The sequence below is a fragment of the Elgaria multicarinata genome, chromosome 6, assembly GCF_023053635.1.
Source record: "Elgaria multicarinata webbii isolate HBS135686 ecotype San Diego chromosome 6, rElgMul1.1.pri, whole genome shotgun sequence".
Taxonomy (NCBI): Eukaryota; Metazoa; Chordata; class Lepidosauria; order Squamata; family Anguidae; genus Elgaria; species Elgaria multicarinata.
In genome coordinates, this window is record NC_086176.1 from 104,176,379 (window position 1) to 104,201,614 (window position 25,236).

A 25,236-nucleotide genomic window follows, 5' to 3' on the forward strand; every position below is an offset into this window, starting at 1 on the left:
GACAGCCCTGCTGGCTGAGAATTATTGTCCCATTGATTTACGTGAGACTTAAATTATGACTATACTCTTATGCGCCTTTGAACTCAGAGAGGCTGTACTTTAAAAAAAAAGCCTGCAAATGTCTTTTAAACGTCTGTACATAAAATATCAATTTGGTTCATCACTCTATCTTAAGATAGTCGGAAAGGAAGAGGGAGCGGGGTGGAGGAACATCACGTGTTGGTAGTTCCCAAACTAAAATGGTCGCCAAAGCTTCCATCAGCCCATAACAAAGATGGCCGTCGTAGCCCTGCTCTCGATTCCTGCCATTCCCAAAGGTAGAAGTCACCGAACAGGCCCTAGTTGCCCAAAACCAAGATGGCAAATTTGCTGCGTTTCCTCACGGGTTTTCTCCCCTGCCCTTCACCAAGATGGCGTCCGCAAACTCAGCCGATGAGTCCATAGAGATAGAGAAAGTTGGGGAGGGAAACAAGCTTATATAGTCCTTATAGAGAGTTCCGGTCTAAAACCGAATTGGATTTCCCCTCTTTCAACTCCCAAGGCCGCGAATAGAGGAAGGTGGCGGCGTCAGCGGCTCACCTGAGGCCGACGCCACTCCGCGCCCCAGAATGGCCAATTAGTGGCCGAGGCTTTCATTTTAAAAATAATAATCGTTTTTTAACCGGAAGTCGGGGCGGTCGACCTTTTCTGTTGTTCTCTATAGATGAACCTGAATGACTCTTTCTCCGAGGGGAGAGGATGCCTGGAAGAAGGGGGAGGGGGAGGGGGAGGGGGAGGGGGAGGGGGAGGGGAAAACGGCCGCGCGCGCCTGCGCGAGAGCTGCTGCGGTGCATGCTGGGCCCGGCTCTCTCCCCCCCCCCCCTTCCCGTTCTTCCCGCGGTGACTGTGCACATACCGGGCGACGAGCTGCCGCTTCTCTCGCCGCCGGGTGCTCTTGTCCTGCCGCGATGGTCGGGGTGAAGGTGATCGCCAACGACGCGGAGTTCCAGAGCGAGCTGAGCGCCGCGGGCTCCCGGCTCGTCGTAGCCAAGTTCACCATGAGGGGGTGAGTGGGGCTCCCTGAGGGAGAAAGCGCGGCCCCCGCCCCGGTTCCCCTCAGGAGGGCCTCCGCCCGATGGCTCCTCGCCCAGGAGGCGCTGCCTCGGGGCTCCCGCACGGACACGGCCGCCGCGCAGGGCCCACGCGGAGGAGGAGGAGGGCGAGGAGGCTCTCTCCGCCTCGCCCTGTCAGAGTATTTAGCGGCGGGGAAGGATTTCTATAGTCACTTATTTGTGTTGTTGCATTTATATCCCGCCTTAACTTCAAGGGGCCCAAGGCGGCGTACGTACACATCTCCTCCTGTAATTCATTTTATTCTCACACAACAACCCTGTGAGGTAGGTCAGTCAGGAACTGGCGCAAAGCGAGCTTCACGGCCCAATGGCGACTAGCAGTCCCGCGTCCTATTCCAGCCGCGACACCAGACTCCCTTGTGGCTCTGGGTAACTCCACCATGTGGGTGGGGATAATTAGGTGGGTTTGTTTATTATTACATGTATATCCCGTCTTCTCCCCCCCCCTCCCTTCTTGTGAGGTGGCTTAAACGCATCTCTTCTCCGTTTTTATCCTCACCGCAATCCTGTGAGGTAGGTTAGGCCGAAAGTCAGTGGATGGGCCCAAAGAAGTCACCCAGAGAGCTTCATGGCCATGTGAGGACTAGAACCCAGGTCTTGTGAGTCCAACGCTCTAACCACTTCACACTGGTTCTCAGTATGGCTTCCTCATTCATTTATTCGTTAGTTTAGGGAATGAATTGCTTATGGTGGCACTCATGTACATGTCTCCTCAGAAGTTAAATCCACCAAGTTGGAAGGAGATTGCTGCCAGGTAAGAAGTTAGAAGTCAGTAGGAAGGGAGTGGTAGTGCACCTTTACCACACCATGGAGCCCTCCAGATGTTGTGGGCTCTATCTCCCATCAACCCCAGCCAGCATGGTCACTGTTCAGGAATCCACGGTTGGGGAACACAGTTTTAGAGGCTCTCTCCAGTCTGGAGAGGCTGGACCTAGAGAGTAATTTCTTTCCTTCTCATGATACATGGGGGAAAGCATTTTTAATTTTTAAAAAATTATTTTTGTAAAACTTGAGAGGTGGTATGTACATTTTCATAATAAAATTAATAACTTTTTGGTCTGTCTCACCTTCGGTAATGAAATTGAAGCAATAAAGAGCATTGTGGCACCTTAAAAGGTGAACAAACACTTAATTAAAATATATTTGTTAGTTGTGATGTGTTTTTAAGCTGCCTTAAGACTCTTTGCTGGTTTTGCTGCAACATACTAGCATGGCTTCCCTTCTGGAAATGGTTACAATGGAATTGATTAGCATTCAGTTTCGAACAGGCTGCAGTGCACTTCTTTTTCTCAAACAGGTGTGGCTATTTACAGGTTGTCAATAAAGAGACATGCACCACTGAAAAAGAGGGCATTAATTTGCAAATTCAGGAACAATCACTAGAATTTATCTAGAATTCATGGAGGAGCAGAGATGTAGTAACAGCTTTTGAGCCATTGAGATAGCTCAGTGGGATCGCTATGTTCAAATGCAGTACACCTCTGAAAACCAGGTGCTGGAGACAAACTATAGGGAAGGGCTGGTTACTTTATGCCACATTTGTGGTCTGCCTTGAGCCCAGTGGACACTGCCTGGAAGAACTCTGGAAGAAAGGTGGGATGTGAATGTAATAATTTGAAAATTAATTGGCTATGGTGAGAAAGAGGACACAGGACTTAGATGGACCCTTAACCTGATCCAACACAGTTCTTATGTACTTTTCTTTATGGGGGCGAGGGCAAGCAATCAGTGGTAGAATGGTCATGGCTCAGCAGTAGAGCACATGGTTTGCATCCAGAAGGTTCCAAGTTCAATCCCTGGCATCTCCAAGTCAGGCTGGAAAAAAATCCTGTCTGAAACTCTATAGAGCTGCTGCCAGTCAGTATCTGCAATACTTGGGCTAAATCGACCAATCCTCTGACTCAATATAAGGCAGCTTCCTATGTTTCTAATTCTGTCATAAAGAATGTGCTTTGCACACAGAAGGTCTCAGGTTCCCTATATTGTCACTTGTAATCTTCCTGATTTGTTACCACAGCTTCCAGAAATCTGGCTGTCTTTCTCCAGGAGCTAAACTCACACACTAAGTCTTCTGGTTTCAGTCATATGCTGTGACTCATCACCATACTTCCTGATTTGAATAGGAATGCTCCCTTGCAGTGACCAGGGCAATCTATTTCTCTATAAAGCTTACTATTCTGTATGACACAAATATTTAAATCTTAACAGTGCTGCTGCTTCTGTGTTCTATTGCATTTTATAGCAGTGGAACCTCAGATATATAGCCCCATTCAGGTGCCACTTTGGGACAGTTGCAAACCCTGATACATCAGGGGTGTGTGCAATGCCCCCCCTCCCACCACACATACCTGGACAAATTCTACATTCCCTTCCCTGACTATCAATTACTATGTTTTACAATGATATGGGGCAAGCATACTTTCCATTAATCATAATTTGCTGTCAAACCAGAGATTGAAGCTGGGATCCTGGTTTCAATTTCTAGTTCGGGAGTAACTTATGTTAAGTGCTGTAATTATCACTAACCTGGAAAGGGAGAAGAGGGTGTAGAAGAACAGTGGAGGGCCAGGTGAGTCCACAGGGAGTTCCCAGGTGCTACTAAATCAGAAACATGGCATCTGAACAGGCCTGATTTGCAGAGCTGGTGTGGCACCATAGAATGCTCAATTATTCAAGGTACTGAACAGCTCGCAGTCCATCTTTTGTGAGAGGAACAAAGAGAAAGTTGCCTATTTGGTTGAAATTATAACCTCACATGAGACTATGTTGAGGACTAGGAAGATGTCCTGGAATGAGGAGGCCTAGACACAAGGAGACTGAGAAGGAGAACATGGAGGAAAAGCAAGTGAAGATGCAGAGAAGTTACGAAATTGAACCAAGAAAGGGTCTAGTTAGATACTAGACTGTTTGTAGCACTTAAGGCAAGGAGGAAAGATGAATGGCAGGAAAGCTGGCTAAGAGGCATGGGTAGCTAAAGAAAGTAGATGATAGGCTGTCTATTATAGTAGTGAAAACATGGAGTTGAAGAAAGGTGGAACCAAGAAGAAACCAACATTATACATGGGACTTGGAATCAGGAATTGAGTGCCCTGTGCACTTGTTAGGTGGGATATGGCCTGGCAAGGGATAAACCAAATGGCCATAGGGTTGTTAGGTCTAGAGCAGCTGGCCTGAACCTGAATTCCTCCAGATGTTTTAGACTACAACTCCCTTCATCCTGACCATTGGTCATGCTGATTGGGTCAGATGAGAGTTTTAGTCCAAAAAGGAGGAGGGATCCAGTTTAGGAAGTCTTGTCTAGACCCCAACATGTCTAGATAGTTGTGGTTTCTGCTGTTACTGCAGTATTGTGATCTGGCAACAAGAGCCAAGAAACAATCTGGCCAGACATAAAGGGTGGGGGGGAATTCTGACATTAATGTATTGATTTGAACTAGCCAGCCAAATCCTTGGCTGCAGGATTCTAGTTATTTACCTAATGCTTGTTCTCCTTGGTTTGTCTGGTAGTCTGTAATGGGCAGAAGTGAAAAGCAGGGATTGCTTGGTGGATCACACATGGTTGGGTAACTACAGCAGAACCATATTGCATCCACTGTGTCTGGGCTGATACTGACTATGAAACTGGAAAGCTAGATAGTAGTCTTGTTAAAGATTTTGCAAGTTTTAAGTTGCTAGATGCTTGTGCCTGAGTGATTTTTAAATAGAACTGTACTTGATCAGAACTCAGCTGATGCCAGCTTTTTCCATGTGGTATGATAATAATCCAGGCAGAAACAGTACCAGCATAGCTAAGAATAATTGATAACCAGTGTTCAATCCTCATGTTGATTTGCAATATAACCTAGTCATACTATGATCATTGGTCTTCAACTGGTGTGTCACAGCCAGAGCAAAAGAAAGTTGTGACAACCCCAACACCACCATACAAATAGATAGTTAAAAATTGAGTAGTTGGTTTCCAAATATATGTTTGGGCTACAGCTTGGTTTCAGGTCTAAAAAGGAGCATGTTCAGAGGAGGGCAACCAAGATGATCAGGAGTCTGGAAACAAAAGCCCTATGAGGAGAGACTGAAACAACTGGGTATGTTAAGCCTGGATAAGAGAAGGCTGAGGGAAGATATGATAGCAGTCTTCAAATACTTGAAAGGTTGTCACACAGAGGAGGGCCAGGACGTCTTCTCAATCCTCCCAGAGTGCAGGACACGGAATCATGGGCTCAAGTTACAGGAAGCTAGATTCCATCTGGACATCAGGAAAAACTTCCTGACTGTTAGAGCAGTACAACTATGGAACCAGTTACCTAGGGAGGTTGTGGGCTCTCCCACACTAGAGGCATTCAAGAGGCAGCTGGACAGCCATCTGTCAGGGATGCAGGGATTCCTGCATTGAGCAGGGGGTTGGACTCAGAGGCCTTATAGGCCCCTTCCAACTCTACTATTCTATGATTCTAAAGATTACTGCACTAGATATTTGCTAGACTTGTAGAAAGTGTTTTACTTCATTGAGCTGTGAATTATCAGTTTTATCTGAAAATTTCAGTGGTACCTCATGGTTTCCTTAAGTTTTCAGTCCATTTTAAAACTCAAGTGAGAGAGAACTGCTAGACAAATCGCCTCCTGTGGACCAATTTAATAGTGTGCTTATGTAGGTAGTAACCTACTTTCTTTCTTTTTTAACTGCATCGTTGTATCATCTTGTATCAAAGGTCTGGAAGAGTCAGATAGTACATACTCTTCATTTAGAAGGAGGGATTCACTCCCATACTGTCCCACAACCATATTTAAGACTAAACTTACCTTTCGATTTTTTGCATGCCTTACGTAACAATTTTTAATAAAACGTAACACCTTTTAATAAAATTTGTAACTGAGGGCTCCAAACAAAAGCAAGAACTGTTTTGACTTCTTGAATATAACTGACACTTAGTTATAGTTCCCTGACTTTGTTAGCTGCATATATCATTTGATTATAATACTTGAATATTTAATTTAATTGATTTATTATTGTTAACTAATTTCAAATACTTGACCATTATTTGGCTGGTCAAATGACTAGCTCAGCCTTCCCAGCCTGACACTTTCCAAACGTTTTGGATTATAGTTCTCATCAGCCCCAGCCAGCATGAACAAACTGTCGGGGATGGAGGGAGCCCTAGTCTAAAACATCTGGAGGGCAGCAGGTTGAGGAAGGCTGGACTAACTATTTTAGACTAGCCTGGTGACCAGTCCTCAACTGAAATTTGCTGTCCTGTTTTCACTAGCATTTTAGCCTGTTCAATTGTAGCTGCAGGAGTGAATAATACCAATATAGTATTATATTGTCATTACAGGATTATCAGCGTTAGTATTTATTTATTTTTTATTTATTTATTTCATTTCTATACCGCCCAATAGCTGAAGCTCTCTGGGCAGTTCACAAAATCGCCCAGTATTATCTTCCTGATTGCACTAAGTTCCCATTCACTCACAGTGATTCTATCTTGTCTGTGATAAGTTTCAGAATTAGAATTTCTGATCTTGTATCAATGGTGTAATCATGAGAATTATTTTCAAAGGATCCCAGTATTGGTAGCTATAATTATGGTCAAGCTCAATGCATTTTGAGAATAGACCTTGCATGCCTTCATTAACTGACATTACGTTTTCAGAACTGAGTTTAACACTTTGGCTCAGCCATATCACAGTATATTTGTCTGTAATGCATTGTCTGTTTTAAGAAAACATGTTCCCTAGGTTGCCTTTATAATGAAAAGCAGTAGGATATCACTGGTATGAAATACTTCACAAACATAATGAAAATAATTAAGCTTACGAGAGAGATTGCTAAATAGCCTCACAGTAGTGGAAGCATTCTAGCTTTGCCAGGAATAACCTTTAAACATAGACGTTTAAGAACTACTCATAACCAAATAACAAAGCCAAGCAAAAAAAATCAGTTGTATCATTAAAGAATGTTGTGTACTTTGACAGATAGAGGCTCAGTTCACACAACACTTTTCTCAACTGTGGTTTTAGAACTCCACTGTGGAGTTGTTTTCTGGAGGGAAAACTCCATCCCATGGTGGAGTTGTGTTGTTGTTTTTTAAAAAACACTCCACCCTGAATCTCCATGCTGTGCAGAGGACAGTTCCTGCACAACTGTTGTGTTCCATGTTGTCTGGAGGGCTCCATGGAGTTTCCTGTTCAGTGAAGCAGAGTTTCCCAATGGCCATAGAGCTCTCTGGCAAGAGCAGTGAAAGGATTGCCACTCTAGGAGAGCTGCTGGGACTTTTTTTTTTTTGGCAGCTATGACTGATGAGATACCATTGGGAGGACTGGGGGAGGAGAGAGGGTAGAGGAACTGTCAATCAAACACTGCATTGACTTTTACTGTACTCCACAGGAGGCCACACCCACACATTGGTAGAGTTGGAACATGTGTGGTGAGTACCTCCTAAAAACTCCACCGTTGACTGGAGTTTTCCCACTGAGTAGAGAAAAGTGTTGTGTGAACTGAGCCAGAATATCAAAATGAGTAAGCGATGAAAGTCATGGGAACAACAAGAAGTGATGGTTATCTGAGATGCTGCTGTTGAGGGGAGAAATCCAAATATATACACTGGATTGTCCTCAAACTTCTCTCCTCCCCTTCCAGTCATTTGATAGAGGATTTGTACATACCTGGTAACCAAAATAATATCTGATTCTACTCTTACATCTGTTTTGTTTTGTAACTGCTTCTGATGTTGTTCGTGTACTGCTTTCACCTTTCCTGCTCCTTGGTAGACATGACTACACTCCTTTTTTTCCCCAGTCAGCAAAGGAGTAAAGGATTTTGCTCTGTTTGACAAGGACATTCCAGCTAGCCAGTCATATGATTCTGCACAGCTATTTGTATTCTGGAGAGTGAAGTAGCTACTTTCAATCTTGGAACTATGTGTGCAGGACTTTGGGGGTGAGAAAAGACAGTGTCCCCTCTTATTTATACTGTTGTTTGGATTAAGGTAGAGGCATTAGAAGTTACTCCTTCTTTTCTTAGTTACTCCTGCTTTTCTCTGAAGGCCAGCACAATATGATCAACATTTCCCTTCTCTTGAATCTTTTGCAAAAATTGGATGTCTTGGGACAGAAGGAAGGGGCTGGCTTGGAAATCAAGCCAAAATCTGTGCATTCCTGACTGGGTAAACGTGAACCCTACAGTGATAGAAATACTTTAGTATGTTTCCTGCAAAGAAAGGGAAAATGCGGTATCAATGTGAATACATGTGCAAAATTGACCTGCGATGTATGTTATAAAGACAGATCATGAGCAATGGTTATAGCTTCTGTTCCTTCGTAGTCTTATTTTTCTAAGTTGGAATGAGGCAAAAGGGTATTCTCTAGTGAATGAGATATCCTAATAAGCAAAGAATGTTACGTCACCAGTAAGTTAGATACTGTTTACATGGAGCTTGGGGAGTATTCTCATGGCTTTCTAGTAGCTTATAGACCCAGAGCACTGTAGAAAAGTGTTGTCGGGGGCAGGGGGGGGGGCAAAATCACCTGAGATTCTAATCCTAAATGTCTTAGAAGACAAATATAGCATTTGAGGAAAAGGAAGACATCACTGAGAGATTGTAATTAATTAGAAATTGATTTAGTTCCAGAGACTGCGCTGTGTGCTTTCGTTATGCATTTTGATGAGAAATTGTTATTTAGTCAGGTGTAGTTGAAGCATTGTTAGATATCACCTCCTCAGGCTGAAAAAGAATCTTATGGGGATCCCAGAGCTGCAGCCAAAAGCAGCAGCCCTGCTTCTCCGCCCTAGTAATGTATAGCAAGCCAAACCGCTTGATATGGCGTTGTGAGATTCCCTGACCACAGCTAAAAGAGATGGGAGAAAAAACTAGCAGCATGATGATGATTTATTTTAGAACCTGTGTTTCTTTAACAGAGCTTCATGATGCTACATCATAGTTTAATGGGCATGTGAGGCGGGAGGGAGAGATTGTGGTGCAGGGCTGCTGCTTTAAGTGCTGGCCACACAATTTCCATTATGCCTTTTTCCAGCCTACATTATCAAGTAAATACCAAAGGTAGCTGTAGTTACCTAAATGGCAAATAAGTAGTATTCATGTGTGTATTTTCTTTTTTCCTGTCAGATGTGGCCCATGTTTAAGGATAGCTCCTGCTTTCAATGCTCTGAGCAATAAATATCCACAAGCCACTTTTTTGGAAGTTGATGTTCATCAGTGCCAGGTGAGTAGTCTTTGTGCATATGCATGACAGCATAGGAATAAACAGGATTCAACTGATACAAAAACATAGATTGGGAGATGTAGTTTTCAATGTTTTCCCAACTTGAAATCTATTTGCTTGGAAGCCTATTGACTTCAGTGAGCGTGACTACTCCCATAAGGAGGATTAGGCTGTAGGTTTGCCACTAAAATCCATGATTGGCCATTATCAGATCACCGATAGTAGTGCTTCTTCTTTGCAGTACTGATGGCAGTTTTCCTCTTGGAATTCCTGATATAGGAAACGTGAGATGGAATTGTAAATAGAATTTAAATAAATTAAAAACCTTTAAACAACATTTTAATTTTTTTAGGTGAACCCCACCTAAGAAGAGTATCAGACCCCTTGTTTAGCATTTTCCACGTTTGTTTCAGGAATGGTCAGAGCAACTACACAAAGCCTTATGCCAGCTTCTTCTGTTTTATTTCTTTCAGAAAATCAAAACTCTTATTGCATTGCTCAGTATTCTTCATTATATATGTCTTTCCCTGGAGCATAAACCAGACCATTCTAAATAAATGGCTGGATCTTATTTAAACAGACTTTTAATTGCATGTTCAAATGCCATGTTAAACCATTGCTTAGCATGATGAGAATGAAGTGCAATGAATCTTGTGTTGCTTGCTCCCCCTCCTTCTTCACCTCTACTCCAGCACAGAAACAAAGAGGAGTTTGGAAGCTTTCGTCTCTGTTTTAAACTGTGGTTAACATTAATTGTGTTCCTTTAAGCAAGCCAACTTCATAACCATGGTTTGAAGTTGGCTTGCTTCATACAAACAATAATTAAGATTAACTGCAGTTATTCAGATTCGGAAGACACAACAAGCTGCAGTTAATCTAAACTGGAAGTGAAGTGAACGCTTCCAAACTCCTCACATCCACACTGGATGAGGGGGTGTATCCATGATGACTGTGGCTCATTCTTATCACGCTAAACTATGGTTTAGCTTGTCATCCAAATACAACCAATATCTAGTTCTCCTGCTGTTCTTAACAAATAACTGCAGTTTTTTAAAATGTTTTTTTATTCTGTGGTTTTTAATATTGTATGTTTGTTCCTTAATGTATAGTGTTTTCCTGTTTTGTAAGCTACTCTGGGTACTTATTAGTAGAAGAATGGAATATGAATATTACATAATAGTAATAGTGTTAGGAGATGTGATAGCCTAGCAGTAACTCCATATATTATGTAGCTTGCTATGTTGTATGGTTACTGTAGGCAGCTTTATTGTCATACTCAGTTCATCTGACTTTCAGCAGTTTCATTTCCATCCTCCAACCCCATCCCTCCTTGCAGCAGCCAATTACATTTCCCTGTTTGCAAATAGTGCAGCTTTTTCACAGCTGTTGACCTGGTGCCAACTAATATTTGATAACAAACTGGTTTTCTAATATTGTATAATTTGGATTTTTTGGATACTTAGAACACGTTTTGTTTGTGCTTCCTGATACACTCATTAAATTCATCCACTAAAAGGCCTTTTAATTATGCAGAGATATAGTTAACATTTAACTATGCAAGTTGTACCATAAGGCTTACATTATTAAATTTAAATCGTTAAAGAGCTGTTGTACATTCCCTCTTAAGAACTAATAGTATCCTGGGTATCAAGCAAGAGCAGCCTTATCCTTATTCTCAGAGTTTAAACATTTAAAAAATCAAGTGGTTTAGTTTCAGATAGTATATTGGCTTAAACCCAAGTATGAAAAAAATGCAAGTACTCTTCAAAGCAGAAGTTGGAAAAAACAGACATTGGGCAGTATCCAATGGTGACCTCCCACCACTTGCAGAGATTTAACACTTCCAGGGGCAACCAGAAAAAAACCGGAAATGCTTGTTTCTGGAGTGGGGAAGGTCAGTAGAATCAGCGTGGCTGGCCGCTCACGGAACCGAAGTAGCAATGGGCCCTTCTCGTGGACAGGCAGCATTGGATACTGATCCCGGTGTTACTGTATTGCTCTTGTCATAATGATCTAGGATAAAAATGGTCCTAATTGTCCTTATACCTTCTCGTCTTGTAATTCAAGATTATATATAGGAACCTTGGTCATAGCTAAAGACACATGGAAAGATAGAATCAAGATCACAATGCAACATACACAGTGATTTCCACACTGTTTGCTCTATAGACATTTCCTTTCTGCAATAGATTTGTGAATACTGTTATCAAGGTTTCACAAATCTTTAGGAACCCCTGCAACTCCGAACAGTGGACTGATTTCAGATATAATGATTTTGGCTTAATAACTCATGGTTTATTAAGACAAGTGTTAACATTGTTCCCATTTCCCCTTGTTCTTCAAGTTGCATACCAATTTCATTGCATCTATTATGGTGTTTAACTTGGTCTCATATTGTAATTTGTAGTCAGAGATTAATTCAGTTTCCCAATTCGGAGTTAGAGGAAACTGATTTTGGCAATAGAAGGCTGAAACAGGCAGAGGAGGAGAAGCAGGCAGGCAGGCATGACACTTGTTCTTGGCTTAATAAACCATGGTTGAGTGGTATCTATTGCTTATTTTGAAAATGGTTTATTAAACCCAGGAGCTGTTTATCTGTATTCTGCTGCTCTTCTCTTTTTATTTGTCAGTATCAGATTTGTACATTCACTCCCACCTTCATGGAACAGCAACCTCTGGAAGTGGAGCAATGATCATAACTAGGATTCTTCAATTCAGACATCTATTGCTTATTTTGAAAGTATTACTGTCTTGCTATACAATGCTAACTATTGACTTCTGAATGCTAGGGAACAGCTGCAACCAATAATATATCAGCAACACCGACATTTCTTTTCTTCCGGAACAAAGTGCGAATCGACCAATATCAAGGCGCTGACGCTGTGGGATTAGAAGAAAAAATCAAACAGCACCTAGAAAATGATCCTGGAAATAATGAGGATACTGATATTCCAAAAGGATATGTATGTACATTTTATTTGACAGTTATTCTAATAGATTTTACTTGCACAAGATTACAAACTTATTCTCTAATATTGGAATCCAAAGAACAAGGGTAGAGCATCCATGCCTCTGGCAGGGCTTGTGAGGGTCCCTTTTCCAGTACAGCCCCTCTGGCTCCTCCAGAAAGTTAGGAACCTTCCAGAACAGCCTCTGATGCAGCATGAGAAGCTGCAGCTGGAGCAAGAAATTCTGAGGCCTGCTTTGCATGTAACTTCACATGGGTTGTTTAAAGCCTGGGTAGTTGGGGCACACATGAACAAGTGAGCATGCTGCCTCCCGGCTGGTTGCCCCTTCCGCTTTGTTTCTGTTTCAGTTTGTTTCACAGTTTTGCTCTGTGGCGTCTGAACCTGCCACTCTGGATAGTTGAGTTTTAACCCAACATCGAACCATAGGTTAAAACTGGATTGTTTCTCGCTCAGCAGCCCAAAGTGCTGGGTTTGGATGTCATGGAGCACAGACTTTTGATACCTTGTGCTCATAAATGAGGAGTTTTGATTGAGAAATAATATTTGTCCAATGGAGCAGAATAAGTACATGGATGAGCACGGTCCAAATTTAACATTGGATTTGTAAAACGACATTACTTATTAGCAGCTTCTAGGCTGGATGTGTGTGTGTTTTCTTTCATGTACAGAAAAGAAGGAACATCTCTAAAAATATACCTCTATAGAATAGTTACCTGAACGGGAAAGGGTAATTTGCTTTCTTTTTATTGCACACCTGGCTTTGGTTCTTGCTATTTTCTGGAGTTTTTGTGAATTTGGAGCGCAGTCCACTAGGAATATGGACAACAGCCCTGAGTAGTGACAAACCAAGAAGGAAACTAGTTTCTGACTGATTGTGCCCATTTATACTGTTCTCTGCCAGAGTCTCTTCTTGAGGCAAACAACCAGGTGGAGGAGGGTCCTCCTCATGCTTTGTACTGGGTAGAGATGGGGTTAGAGCAGAAATTCTCAAAACGTGTCTTGATGACGCAGAGGTGGTAGAAAGGCTGCCAGTGGCAAGGGTCATCTCTTCGTAATTCTCCCTGACACCAAAAACTTAACTGCAGATAGAAATCAGCACACAGGAAAGGGCTGTGCTTGAACTTTTCTCCCTAAAATTAATATTTTCTTTTAACAAGGAGGTTTTTTTTAATATGGAGGAATATTCAAAACTGGTATTCCCCTAAGACAGTGGAGATTGGATATGCAAAGTGCCATCCGCGGGCACCATGGCCCATCTAACTCATGATGAGCGACAGCATGTTGTGCAAATCAAGTCACAATCTTTAAGGTTTAGTCTTGGATTCAGAAGAAATTGCTCTCAGAAAATGCTTTTTGACATGTTTTCCTTGTTCAAGTCTTACTGTAGGGCCTCCTGAGTGTTACAAGTCAGAAACTTGTCTCTCAGATAGAGTGACACATGCATATAAATGAGAACCTTAATGTGACAAAACACTCAACTGGAGTTATCATCTTCATGACAGTTCCTGAGCAGTATTTGATATAAAGTTCCTCTTAAAAAAAGGGTCAGCTTTTGCATTCTACACAAAATATTAATACAACCCCGGACACAGTACCATATTTAATATTTCAGCAAAACACGAGAGCCACTAATAGTTCAGTAGTTCAATAGGCGCTCACTCCATTGCTGCAGTGCCATGAAGATTTGTTTTCAATATTAGTTAATGCAATCCATTAGACTGTGCTGGGAAATGGCATTTGCTGGAAACCTAGAATTATGTTAAATGCAAAAACATCTCTTTTAAGATGTTAAGTACTTTAAATTCACAGCTAAATAGACACCAACCTTGTAATGCAAATACAATCCACTTTACCTTTCCAGATGAATCTTTCTTATGTAAATAATCCTATGAATATAGACCACTTGAATTTGCACCAGTTCAAATTTACAAATGTTGCTTTTACCACTGTGTTCATTGCGCCTAGCATGAATGTAAATAGTTATACTAATAGTTAAAGGTAATATGTAGTGTAGCAGCTTTTCCTACAGAAGCGGCAACCAGTTCTGCCTTTCAACATTGGAGTTGGATCTAAAGCTTTTAAAACTGCATTGAATAACACAGAAATGGAGAATTACAGAATTATAGGTGGGCTGCCTTTTCAATTAGGTGAATAGAATTTCCCCCCTTATGTTTATTTTATTGTTTGTTTTTATTTACTGCATTTATATGTAACCTTTCTGCCAAAGCATTCAAGGCAGTTTACAGATTAAAATAACAGTTTATAGATTGTATCCAATAACCCCTTCCCCACAAAAACTGCTTGTGTTAGCAAAATTAGAAGAGGGAATTCCCCCCATCCCCTGCACACACTCACAATCTGCTCCAGAGGCTTGTTGGACCCTCTGTAGCAGTTTTGGAGAAGAGATGGAGGAAATCCTGTTGGGTGAACAGAAATCCGCTCACGTGATAATGGATTTCACCCATAGTCTTAACCTGAGGGAAAATAGAAAAGGGAGAACAGGGCAGGGAGGGAAGAGGGGGGAATAAAAGCTAAACTGAAGCTGTTGTCTTAGGTGATAGGGAGAAGTCAGTGGAAATTCATAATATTTTGTTCAGAGAGGAAACGTGTTCAATGCTTCTCCAATCTATATAATATGGGCTTTTTGGTCATATAAGTAGAGCCAACATCTGCAATTTCTGTATTATTTTGCATCTTTATTCTATACCAGGAAGTCTTCTACATGTGCAGCTGAGCCAGGTAATCAGTGCCACTGTCTTTTCCTTCCAGATGGATTTGATGCCATTTGTTAATAAAGCTGGCTGTGAATGCCTTAACGAAAGTGATGAACACGGGTTTGATAACTGTTTACGTAAAGACACTACGTACCTGGAATCAGACTGTGATGAGCAGGTATTTTAACTTCCAAAGAATATTAAATTCTTACTTTTTAAAGAACAAAGATGTTATTTTACTAGAATAATACTTCTATTTGTGTATGTGTTCAAGATGCATACTCTGGGTCTAAATTGGGTTTAAACCCCAGAAAAGTTACAAGACTTGCAATAATGATGTTTATCAATGCAGTTGAGATGCCTCTTATAAGATTTTTTTGTTTCCTCCACAGCTGCTTATTACTGTAGCTTTTAATCAACCTGTCAAGCTTTATTCTATGAAATTTCAAGGGCCTGATAATGGTGAGTAAAAATGTTGCCTCCTTTGAGAGAAGTCTTTTATGCTTACAGCCCATGGACATTATTTTTAGTCCCATGATGATTTTAATAATAGAAAGCATAAGCTGCAGGTTCCTTGCCTGTCATCCTTTTTTATTTATTTATTTATTTATTTATTACATTTTTATACCGCCCAATAGCCGAAGCTCTCTGGGCGGTTCACAAAAACTAAAACCACCATAAAACAATCAACAAGTTAAAAACACAAATACAAAATACAATATAAAAAGCACAACCAGGATAAAACCATGCAGCAAAATTGATATAAGGTTAAAATACAGAGTTAAAACTATAATTTAAATTTAAGTTAAAATTTACTGTGTTTGTTTTTGTTTTTGTTTGGGGATGGGGTACACCCAGCCCACAGACTAGACATGGCTCACGGGGTGGTCCCCATCTGGCCTACCAACTTCGTCCCCAGGTTACTATGGCCTGTCCAGACAGCAAAAAGCTCTTATCTCCGATCTGCAGCTGATCAAAGATAAGAGCTTTCCCCTGCTGCCTTTGTGTCTTCACTGCCTTTGTCCTACTTGCTTCTGAGCCTGGTCCTGCATGCTTATGAGTAGACACACAAATGCTTAGTATGTGGGATGCTATTTGAAAACGCTGATGAGTGATTTAGCCCTGCTTATTTCTGAGTAGACATGTAGGAGCCTTGTCCTGCCTCTGAATAGGCTTAAATTCAGTAATAATCACATTTCAGCTCTACCCAGTCTGCCTTTGGCCCTGCCAACAGATGGAATGTGGCCTCTGAGATCTTTCCCAGATTGGAATTCATCCTTCAGGCTGAAAAAAGTTCCCCACCTGTTTTAAATATTGGTCCTGACTGTGAAGCACCATGTTGTCACTGCATCGTGTTACAGGCCAGAGCCTAAGTAAAATGATTGAAAATATACTGCCGTCAGTGCAGAAATTTGCAAAACAAGCTAACCCACCAGGTTTGGGGTCATTAGTATACTTTCAGGTAGTGGAAGCTGTTGGCTCTACTTTGGTGAGGCAGTGAATCCATTCTGGGCTTTAGACAGAACCAGCCAGTACTCTATCCAAGGTGCTGATCCCTAACCCCTAAATAGGTCTGGCACACTAGATAGCTCCTTTAGAGTTCTGGCTGGTTCTGACTAAAACCCAGAATGGATTCACCACTCCACCAAAATTAGGGACACCAGCCTTCACTGTTTCCATGAATTTATACTTGCAGAATTATAATGTGTTACCTTATGTTGTGTTGTTCGGGGCATTTGGCCTCATAGCATTTGGCTTCAGCATTCTGAAGAATGTGGCTAGTTAATATTTCAGTAGCAGCTGTGTTAACTACGTGCAATGCATGCATGCATCGAAAGAAACGCATGAGCTTTGCCATGAAGTTTGCAGTCTTAAAATGCCAGAGACACGCTCCCTTGTAATAGGAATGCAGATGGGTCTGCACAAACACATTTAACCCTCTCCCCAGTTGAAAATGTAATTGTGTTACCCATAGCCACTTTAATGATGTAGTCCAGTCTTCCCCAACCTGGTGCCCTCCAGATGTTTTGGACTTCAACTCCCATTAGCCCCATACAACATTGTTTATGGTCAGGAATTCTGGGACATGTAGTCCAAAACAGCTGGAGGACACCAGGTTGGGAAGGCTGATTTAGTCTCTTAATGGCAAGCCAAAGTTTTTAACTTTGCCAAAACATTTATTATTTACAGTCTATGTAGTTCTACATACAGTCCTTATTAAATAAGTAAAACTGTAAAATGGTCCCTGCAGGCAAAGGTTGCACTTGTTTTCGATAGCAGGTACCTTTCTTGTGGGTAGAGATTGGGCTTAATGGACATTAATGATTCGTCTGTCTCCGTTCTTTAAGTCTGTAGCAGTGACTTGCACACAGGAACTTTCAGAGTGCCAGCATAGTGGCATTAAACTAATACTTGAGGTTTATACAAAGTGTCAATGGTATTTTACCACAGGTCAAGGTCCAAAGTATGTAAAAATGTTTATCAACCTCCCTCGATCGATGGATTTCGAAGAGGCAGAAAGAAGCGAACCCACTCAGGCCCTGGAACTATCGCCAGATGATATTAAAGAAGACAGTATTATCCCACTTCGCTATGTAAAGTTTCAGAATGTTAACAGTGTAACTGTGAGTACTCAGCCTTGAACGCCTTTCTGGTTGATAGATTCATGCAATCATGTATCAATTTGAACTGTTGCCTAAAAAGCATGTACGTCTTAGCCACAATCCCTCAGGAATCTTTGCCTCCACCACCGTTGTTGCAATTGGGGAAGCTTGGCTGTTTTTTTCAGAGACCCTGTGCTTGACTGGATCCTTGCATCTTCTTTCCCCTTATACAGCTTTCAACAAGCCAAGATGCCAACAAAAATGCTCAGGGGTAGAGGTTGCATTACTGCAGGCAAATTGGGCTATAAGAAAAACCCAGAGTAGACTTTTATTTTTGCGAGGGTGTGGTGGGGGAGGCTGTTCTCTAGCTCTGAACAAGGTTTTGTTCCCTTTCCTCTCCCTTCGTTTTGTGGTAGCACTGCAGATCTAATGGGGTGGGCAAGGGGCTGGTTGGCTGGCTGGATCATTTTCACTTTCTCCCTCTGGTGCTGCTTTAGTTCATTTCTCTCGCTCTCCATACGCAAATCTGTTTTCCCCAAGCAGTCGTATTTGCTCCCCTTGCACAGCACTATTCTCCTGGAACTCTCCACTCCTCACATTCCTTCCAAATATCTCCTCATCAACAAACTCCTGTGCTGCTTCCTTCCAAAAAAAGATTTTTCCTTTTAAAGGAAGACCAAAAGAGAGGTTTGCTTTGCAATTGACTAAGTAGGCAATTTCAACGCTAAGTTGTTCCATACCTGCTTTCCTTTCCTACCTATCTCCACCTCTGCAGTCATTCTGCTGCCCCTCTCGCATCTAGCCCAGCCCCACTTTCCACTCCAGAAAGAAGGAAACCAGAACTTTTGTGCTTCCTTTGTTTTGTCCTTTGGAGGACAAGAAACCCCCCACAAGGACAAGAACCACACACACAAAGACTGGGTTGTGAAGAGGAGCTGCTGCAGTGAAATCAGAACAATCTTGAGAGGAATTCCTTAAGAGAAGGCAAAGACTCTGTCTCCTAGCCATACCTCCACACATAACTTGTGGATTTGCTGCTTTTAGAATTGATTTCTGAGAGGCTGGAGCAGTCTGTCTTGTTGAACCTAGCTTCTGTCAACTTTGGAGTGGGGCAAAGAGAAAGTATATCTGGGAAGACAAAGTCAGTCTGTTGCAAGGAGCAGCAGAATCCGTTTATTTGTTGGACTAGTATGCAAGCCTGACCTTGGAAGCATTTATAAGCACTACATTCAACCCAGTCTCACCTATTGCTTGTCGAGAGGCTTCCTTGTCCAGCATATTACCCTGTTATCCACTTGTTACTTTGGCTTAGTAACCACTTCTATCTGTATTTAGCACCCCCGCCCCATTTCTTCTCAACTTCTCTGGAATACAGTGAGAGGTTGGGATACCTGAATTTCTTTCATTTGTACTGCTATTTGACAGCTCAGCATAGTCTGGCTTATCTTTATTTTCTGAAATTCAAAGAAACTGGCTATTTCATGGATTATTGGCTCTGCATCATGTAATTCAGTGTTGGACTTTTCTATTTCAGTTATTTGTCCAGTCCAATCAAGGTGATGAGGAAACGACAAGAATTGCATATTTTACTTTTATTGGAACACCAGTCCAAGCAACAAACATGAATGACTTCAAGCGGGTATGTTCAAACCTGTGTTTTAAATGTGAGGCTGGACTGAAATTTTCAAGAACTTAAAAAGTGATATTATTAGCAAAAAGCTTTCTATAAATACCTTGTGATGTTCTGATGCATACAAGTTCTTCAGATTCATGCAACGTATTGACAGTGTTTTTTGTTTTTTCAAAAGAAGTGTCAGATTTTTTCTTCTATGACTGTATTTTTTTTAAAGTGTGAAGAATTCATGGTTCCTTTAGAAAAGTGTATAAAGACCTCTTAAGCCAGAGTTTCGCAGAATTGCTTGCTTTAGCTGCAATAGGCCCGAATGAGTTAGAAGAGGAGAAAACAAGAATACTGGTATTCTGTATAAAGCATATCTATGTTCTTGCATAATACCTTTTTTGCTTTCAATATTCTTTCTATAGCACCCAGAGAGCTTCAGCTATTGGGCGGTATAGAAATAAATAAATAAATAAATAAATAAATAAAGAGTGAACTTTTTTGCAGGTGGTAATAGAGAGTGTAAGAAGCGAGAAAGACAAGTGGGTGAAATAATAGAAATAGGGAGTGTGATCGCTATTCAAGTTGGTTCTTAGATCTCTGGAAGTCTTAGTAGATCCCTTCTAGCTTCTCAGCCTTGAACACATTTTTTTCAAGCTTTCTCTGTGACTACAAAGGCTAGAAATTGTTTCCATTTAAAAAAAAAATTAGAACTTGACACTCTTGGGATGCAGAACTGCATTAGATACAGGATCCTTAGCTAATGTAGTGAACCCATAGATGTGTTGAATAATATTGGTCTAGCAATAAGCCTACCTTTTAGATAGGTGATTGGTAGCATAGTGATGAAAAGCAGAGGGAACTGGGTACCCCTTGGATTCATAGCCAGTACATCAATGTTGGGCAGCTTGAGGCCCTCCAGGTATTTTGGCCAAAACTCAAAAGGATCTCTAGCCAGTATAGCCATTGGTGAAGGATGATGGGAGTTGTATGCCAAAATATCTGGAGTGCCCTTGCTCTATACAGTAGGTTTTAGATGAGGTTTAAAATTCTGAAGGGAAAGCAGAGAGTAGAGAGAGGCATAAGCCCTTGGGAATCCCTGACTTTAAAATTACATTTACATGCTGAAAAAATGTGCATGGTGTGTTTGTAGGTTATATGGAAATATTGAGGAAATGTAAGGAATTTATAGTACACAGAAAACTTGATCATTTGTCTTATTTGATCAAGGTTGACTTTGCTGTGTGTTGCAGACTGTAACTACCTCAATGTTTGTGCATAAATACTTCTCATTAGTTTTTATGGTGTGTTTTTCTCCCATTAGAAACCTTTAGGGTTGTAAACCGCCCAGAGAGCTTCGGCTGTGGGGCAGTATATAAATTTAATAAAATAATAAATAAATAAATAAATTTATCTGCCCAATAATTATTCTATGTCCATGTTGGAACCATTTTTCAGACACTGGGCAAAAGTAGGAAGAAGACGACTTGGGAGTTCAGGATATTGTAGGTCCAAGTGCAACCATAGACTGGGAGAGATTTGGATGCCCAGTAGGCTATCCTGATGCAGATGGAAAACAGGGATGCTATACTTTTTATAGTTGTGTAGAATGGAGGTTCAGTTTGTTATGCAGGTGAAAGAAAAGTTGCATCTATTATAATAATTACTTCCACACCTCTATTAAAGGTACAGGAGCCCCATTTGCCACCAGTCATCCTAATAGGCATAAAATTGCCCATCTAATGTTCTTCAGTTAATTAGCTAAACCAGTGAAATGAAAAGCCTGTTTTAATTATGTGTGTGTGTGTGTGTGTGTGTGTGTGTGTGTGTATATATATATATATATATAATATGTACTTCAGTTTGTTGGTTTGCTTTTATACTGTGTTCACATTCTGAAATGAAGCAAGGTAAATCAACAAACTTATCCAGGGAGGCCTTTTATCCTTCACCCGTTAACTTTCCATTATAAAAATAATAATGAAGGTTTTAGGCTAGTTTGAAGTTGCTGTGAAATGTGGGGAGAATCCTAAGTTCAGTCCCGTCCCCCCTTACGATATTTGAGAAGGCACATTTTTTTACAACTAGCACAATTTAGCACTCAGCAGGTGGAGATATTGGAAAGAAGGTGAGTGCAGCCCAGACTTCTCTGTGGAAAACTCCTTTCCTAGATTGGCCTCTGTTGGCAGATAACAGCGGAAGCTGAGGCAGAGTGATCTGATCTAGAGGCCTTGCCTCTGCAATGTGAGGTGGTAGCTTCATCTCTAAGGATGCAGGGCTAATGCTAGCATAAAGTAAGGTAGAACTAACAGAGAACTCTTCCAAAACCTCTGTTGCTATTGATGCTGTGGTGGAGGAGGACATGGTTAAAGAGCTGTCTGAATTTGAGATGCATAACAAGGGCTGGAAAGACCCTTGGAAATGGGCACCAGGTGGGAAGACCCTGGGGCCAAATGGAGTGCTGAGGCTACCATTTGTTCATCCCTTCCTTAAAGATACATAGCTTCACATAGAAATGAGCATATAGATGCTCAGATTAGATTACATCCAACTTGGCTACATGACATGCATGTAAAGAAATGAAATGTTTTAATAGCTCCATATCATTCTATGTCCAACTTGAGTATGAGATAACAGAAATCTGCCTAATCACTGTTGTTTTTATGTATCAACCACCTTTGGTGTATTCAAAATAGCAGGTACAATCTTAATAGGTCAATTTTTCATAGCCCGCAGAGGGCTGGGTGGCGGTGTCATCCAGCCCCCACCCCACCCGTAAATGGTTCTCCACTCCTGCCCTAGTGGATTCTGACTTCTGTCACTTCTTCAACTCCCCCCCCCAATAACTTCACTTATTAATCTCTACTATGATCCTAACTGCTCCCCATCATGCATTAATTAGAATGGCAACTGAAATCCAAGCTATATTTTAATAAATAAAATAAAAACTGTGTCCTGGTTCATTTGTTTTCTCTTTGCTACCACAGCATGAAATTACATTTGGGAATGCTTTGCTCACTGCATGTTTTGCACAAACTTTGCAGGCATGAGGGAGGATAGAGCAGGCTGTTCCCCTTACATCAGAATAAGCTTCACATGCCCTTTCTATTTCTTATTTTATTTTATTTTATTGCACTCCTTGGTAACATGAAATATTAGCTAACGTGATATTTGTTTATGTATTTACTTCATTTTTATTTATCTACCACCCTTCCTTGCATAGATCCCAGGGCAACTAACAGCCCATGCATGGATAGGCCCATCTAGAGCTCCTGCTACTCTGTTTGGGTTAGAGGGCATCCGAGCGCATATGTGAAATGCACCAGCTTTTCTGTGGCATGATGCTTCCACTTCTCCCTGTTCATTGGCTACTTTTTTCTTTGCTCCATTGTAACACTCTCTTTTATTATTTTTCAGCATTTCCCTGGCCCAAAGAAATAAAAATGCAGAAGATTTTTGTTTTTAAGTGACCTTTCCTTGCACAGCCCCTTCCTCCCTCCTCCCGCTCATCTAGCACCTGCCTCCTCCTTTCCACACTTCTGCTGCTTGCGGTACCATCACTTCCTGGGACAGCTTTCCTTGGCTTCTTTCTTTTCTCATGGACTCATCTTTGTTTTTCATATACCCTTTTAAAATTCTTCTTTTGCACACTGTTTTGCTTTTACTCTATTAGATACTCCAGAGTGTATTCACCCAACAGTGTAATCACACTATGTACCTTTGTATTTTCTGCTTTTCTTCTCGCTGGTGAATAATGGAGGTGGAAGAGGACTGCAGCATTCTCAACTGTAACCCTAGTCTGGGTGACTTGTAGCTATAGTTTTCCTGATTCATGGTTCAAGCTTTCACAATCCCTTGAGACCCTCTTAAAGCTGAACTGTCCTTTAATAGCTTTTCATAATGGTTAATTTCAGCTCATATATGAAGCTATCTTAGACTTCGTTAGACCAGTGGTCCTACTAACCCTGTCCTGTCAACTCTGGATTAAAGATACATCGCACTGTTGCTTTTATTTATTAGTCTTACAGTTTTAAATCATTGCTATAAAGGTGGGAATTCAGGTACTTCTAATTATGCTGACCAACATCAATGCCGAAATATTTAATTTTTCAGGTAATACACATGGGCCACTTGAGCATTTCTCCCTCTGAATGGTATAGATGTATTTCTTTTGGATGGGTTGCGCCACCTCTGCTAACATTGTAAATGTCTAATTTGTGGGAGTAACTACTTAATCCAAACTGGAGCACCATGCTTTAAACATAACTGAAGAATAAATATTTCTCACATCTTTGTCCAGTTTAGTTTTGCCTTTTTATAACACACTTACTCAAATCTTAACTTGTTTAATATTTTTTTCTTACTCAGTATTAGGTGAGATTTAATTCTACATTGGGCTGGATACTTTTGAGAATTGATAAAACGCATGCCACCGTATAGAACAATCCTAGACTAGGCTAGGCTTGATTTTTGAACAGGTATACACAATTGCTTAAATTGTGGATTCACATACAATTAACTATGAGTTAAAATCCTTAACAGCTGTTCAAATCAATGCTGGATTGTAGATAGACATTGTGTTTCAGAGGTTATCGAACTTTATATTGTCATGGTCAGAAGACTTCAGTATTATCTTGTGCAAGGTTGTGAATATTTTTCCCCTGCCTTATTAATTGCACAGTGTGTTTACTGGGGTCTGCAATATTAATATTAGCATACCTGTCAGGTAGTTACTATTCTCCTTCTGAACAAAAGGAAAGATAGACTGAAGAGTAGAGCTGGAAAATGTTTACTGTCTTCCTCAACCTGATCTGATGGAATAGTCCACAGTGACCATGTTCACATGTTAACTCTAAACCATGGCTTAGCAGTACATGGGGAAGCCTGAATGAGGCCAAGCAAAGCTTCTGGTTCACACACTCCCCCCTTCTTCTCTCCTCTTGCGCAGTGAGGAAGGCGTGTTTCTGAGTCTGCAGACTTGAGGGTAGACAGTGAATGCTGTTGCTATTCTTTGCACACTGAAATACCACTCTGCCATCTTGAATTTCATTGTGTAGGAACAGCATCATGCCAGCAATCTAGTCAGTATTCAGACTGTTGCTTCTTCCTTCCATGGGTTTATTGAAGAATTTACAGGTCGTTTCTGGTGGTAGTTCAGCTTGAGCCTCTGCTCCCCAATAAGCCTTGTTGGCAACACTGCATTGTGTTTATATCACAGCCCATTCTACCTGCAATGGGATTCACATCCCATTATATGGCATTGAGTGATACTTGCTTAACTGGGCATCTGAACATGGACACACATAGGCAAGTTCCTTGGTTCTCCCCTCCCCATTCAGTTTAACATTGGCATATTAACGCGTATAACTTGAAATACTTACGTGGTGATTGTATTGCAGTCACCATTTGAGCAAAACCTTGCCTCATTGGCTGAAACCTCTGTCATTTTATTCTTTTTGGATCCTGAATCTTTTTGTTAGGCTAGGTTTCCAACACCCCCTTCCCTCCCCACCAGTACTAGAATGCATGTTAGAAAAAATACATTGTGGCCTCTAGATAATGTAATCTTTGGTGTGAGAGAGTCCCTTTCCATCTACCTGTTCTCCAGTTGCTAACATGATTTTTCTCTTCCATTAGGTGGTAGGCAAGAAAGGAGAGAGTCACTAAGATACAAGAAAAATACTGGAAGGCCTTATTACAATCAACATAGGATCTTCACATGATCTCCAACTCCTGGGAAATTGCTTGACCGTAGCCAGAGAGACTGTCAGTCTGTTCCATTTTAATACCATTACAAATAAATCACTGCATTTTGTTAATACGGGATTTCACTAAAGTGTTTTCTGTTGTAATCTTGGAACATAAATTTGTAAATAAAATTCATTAATTTTGCCAATTTGCATAGTGGAAGATTCACTGTATCGCTTTAAAGGTGAAAACTGGGATCATGCCTCCTAATATATACATATTGTTGAAAGTGTTTAAATATCCTTTGTTTTCTTA

General features: G+C 41.1%; 1 protein-coding gene across 3 annotated transcripts; it reads left to right on the forward strand.

Moving 5' to 3' along the window:
• The first annotated feature begins 883 nt into the window (after positions 1–883).
• TXNL1 (thioredoxin like 1) lies at positions 884–25,129 on the forward strand. 3 transcript variants are annotated; one of them, XM_063128216.1, is made up of 9 exons: positions 884–1,045; positions 9,233–9,329; positions 12,119–12,292; positions 15,068–15,190; positions 15,405–15,474; positions 17,464–17,636; positions 19,150–19,254; positions 23,347–23,387; positions 24,871–25,129. In XM_063128216.1, the coding sequence occupies exons 1-9, from the start codon at positions 948–950 to the stop codon at positions 24,875–24,877; spliced, it is 888 nt and encodes a 295-aa protein (XP_062984286.1). In that variant the 5' UTR covers positions 884–947; the 3' UTR covers positions 24,878–25,129. The 3 variants fall into 3 exon arrangements, with proteins under 3 accessions (XP_062984286.1, XP_062984288.1, XP_062984287.1); XM_063128218.1 differs by lacking the exons at positions 23,347–23,387; positions 24,871–25,129 and adding an exon at positions 22,651–23,330 and having other exon boundaries at positions 885–1,045; XM_063128217.1 differs by lacking the exon at positions 23,347–23,387 and having other exon boundaries at positions 891–1,045.
• Positions 25,130–25,236: the final 107 nt, after the last annotated feature.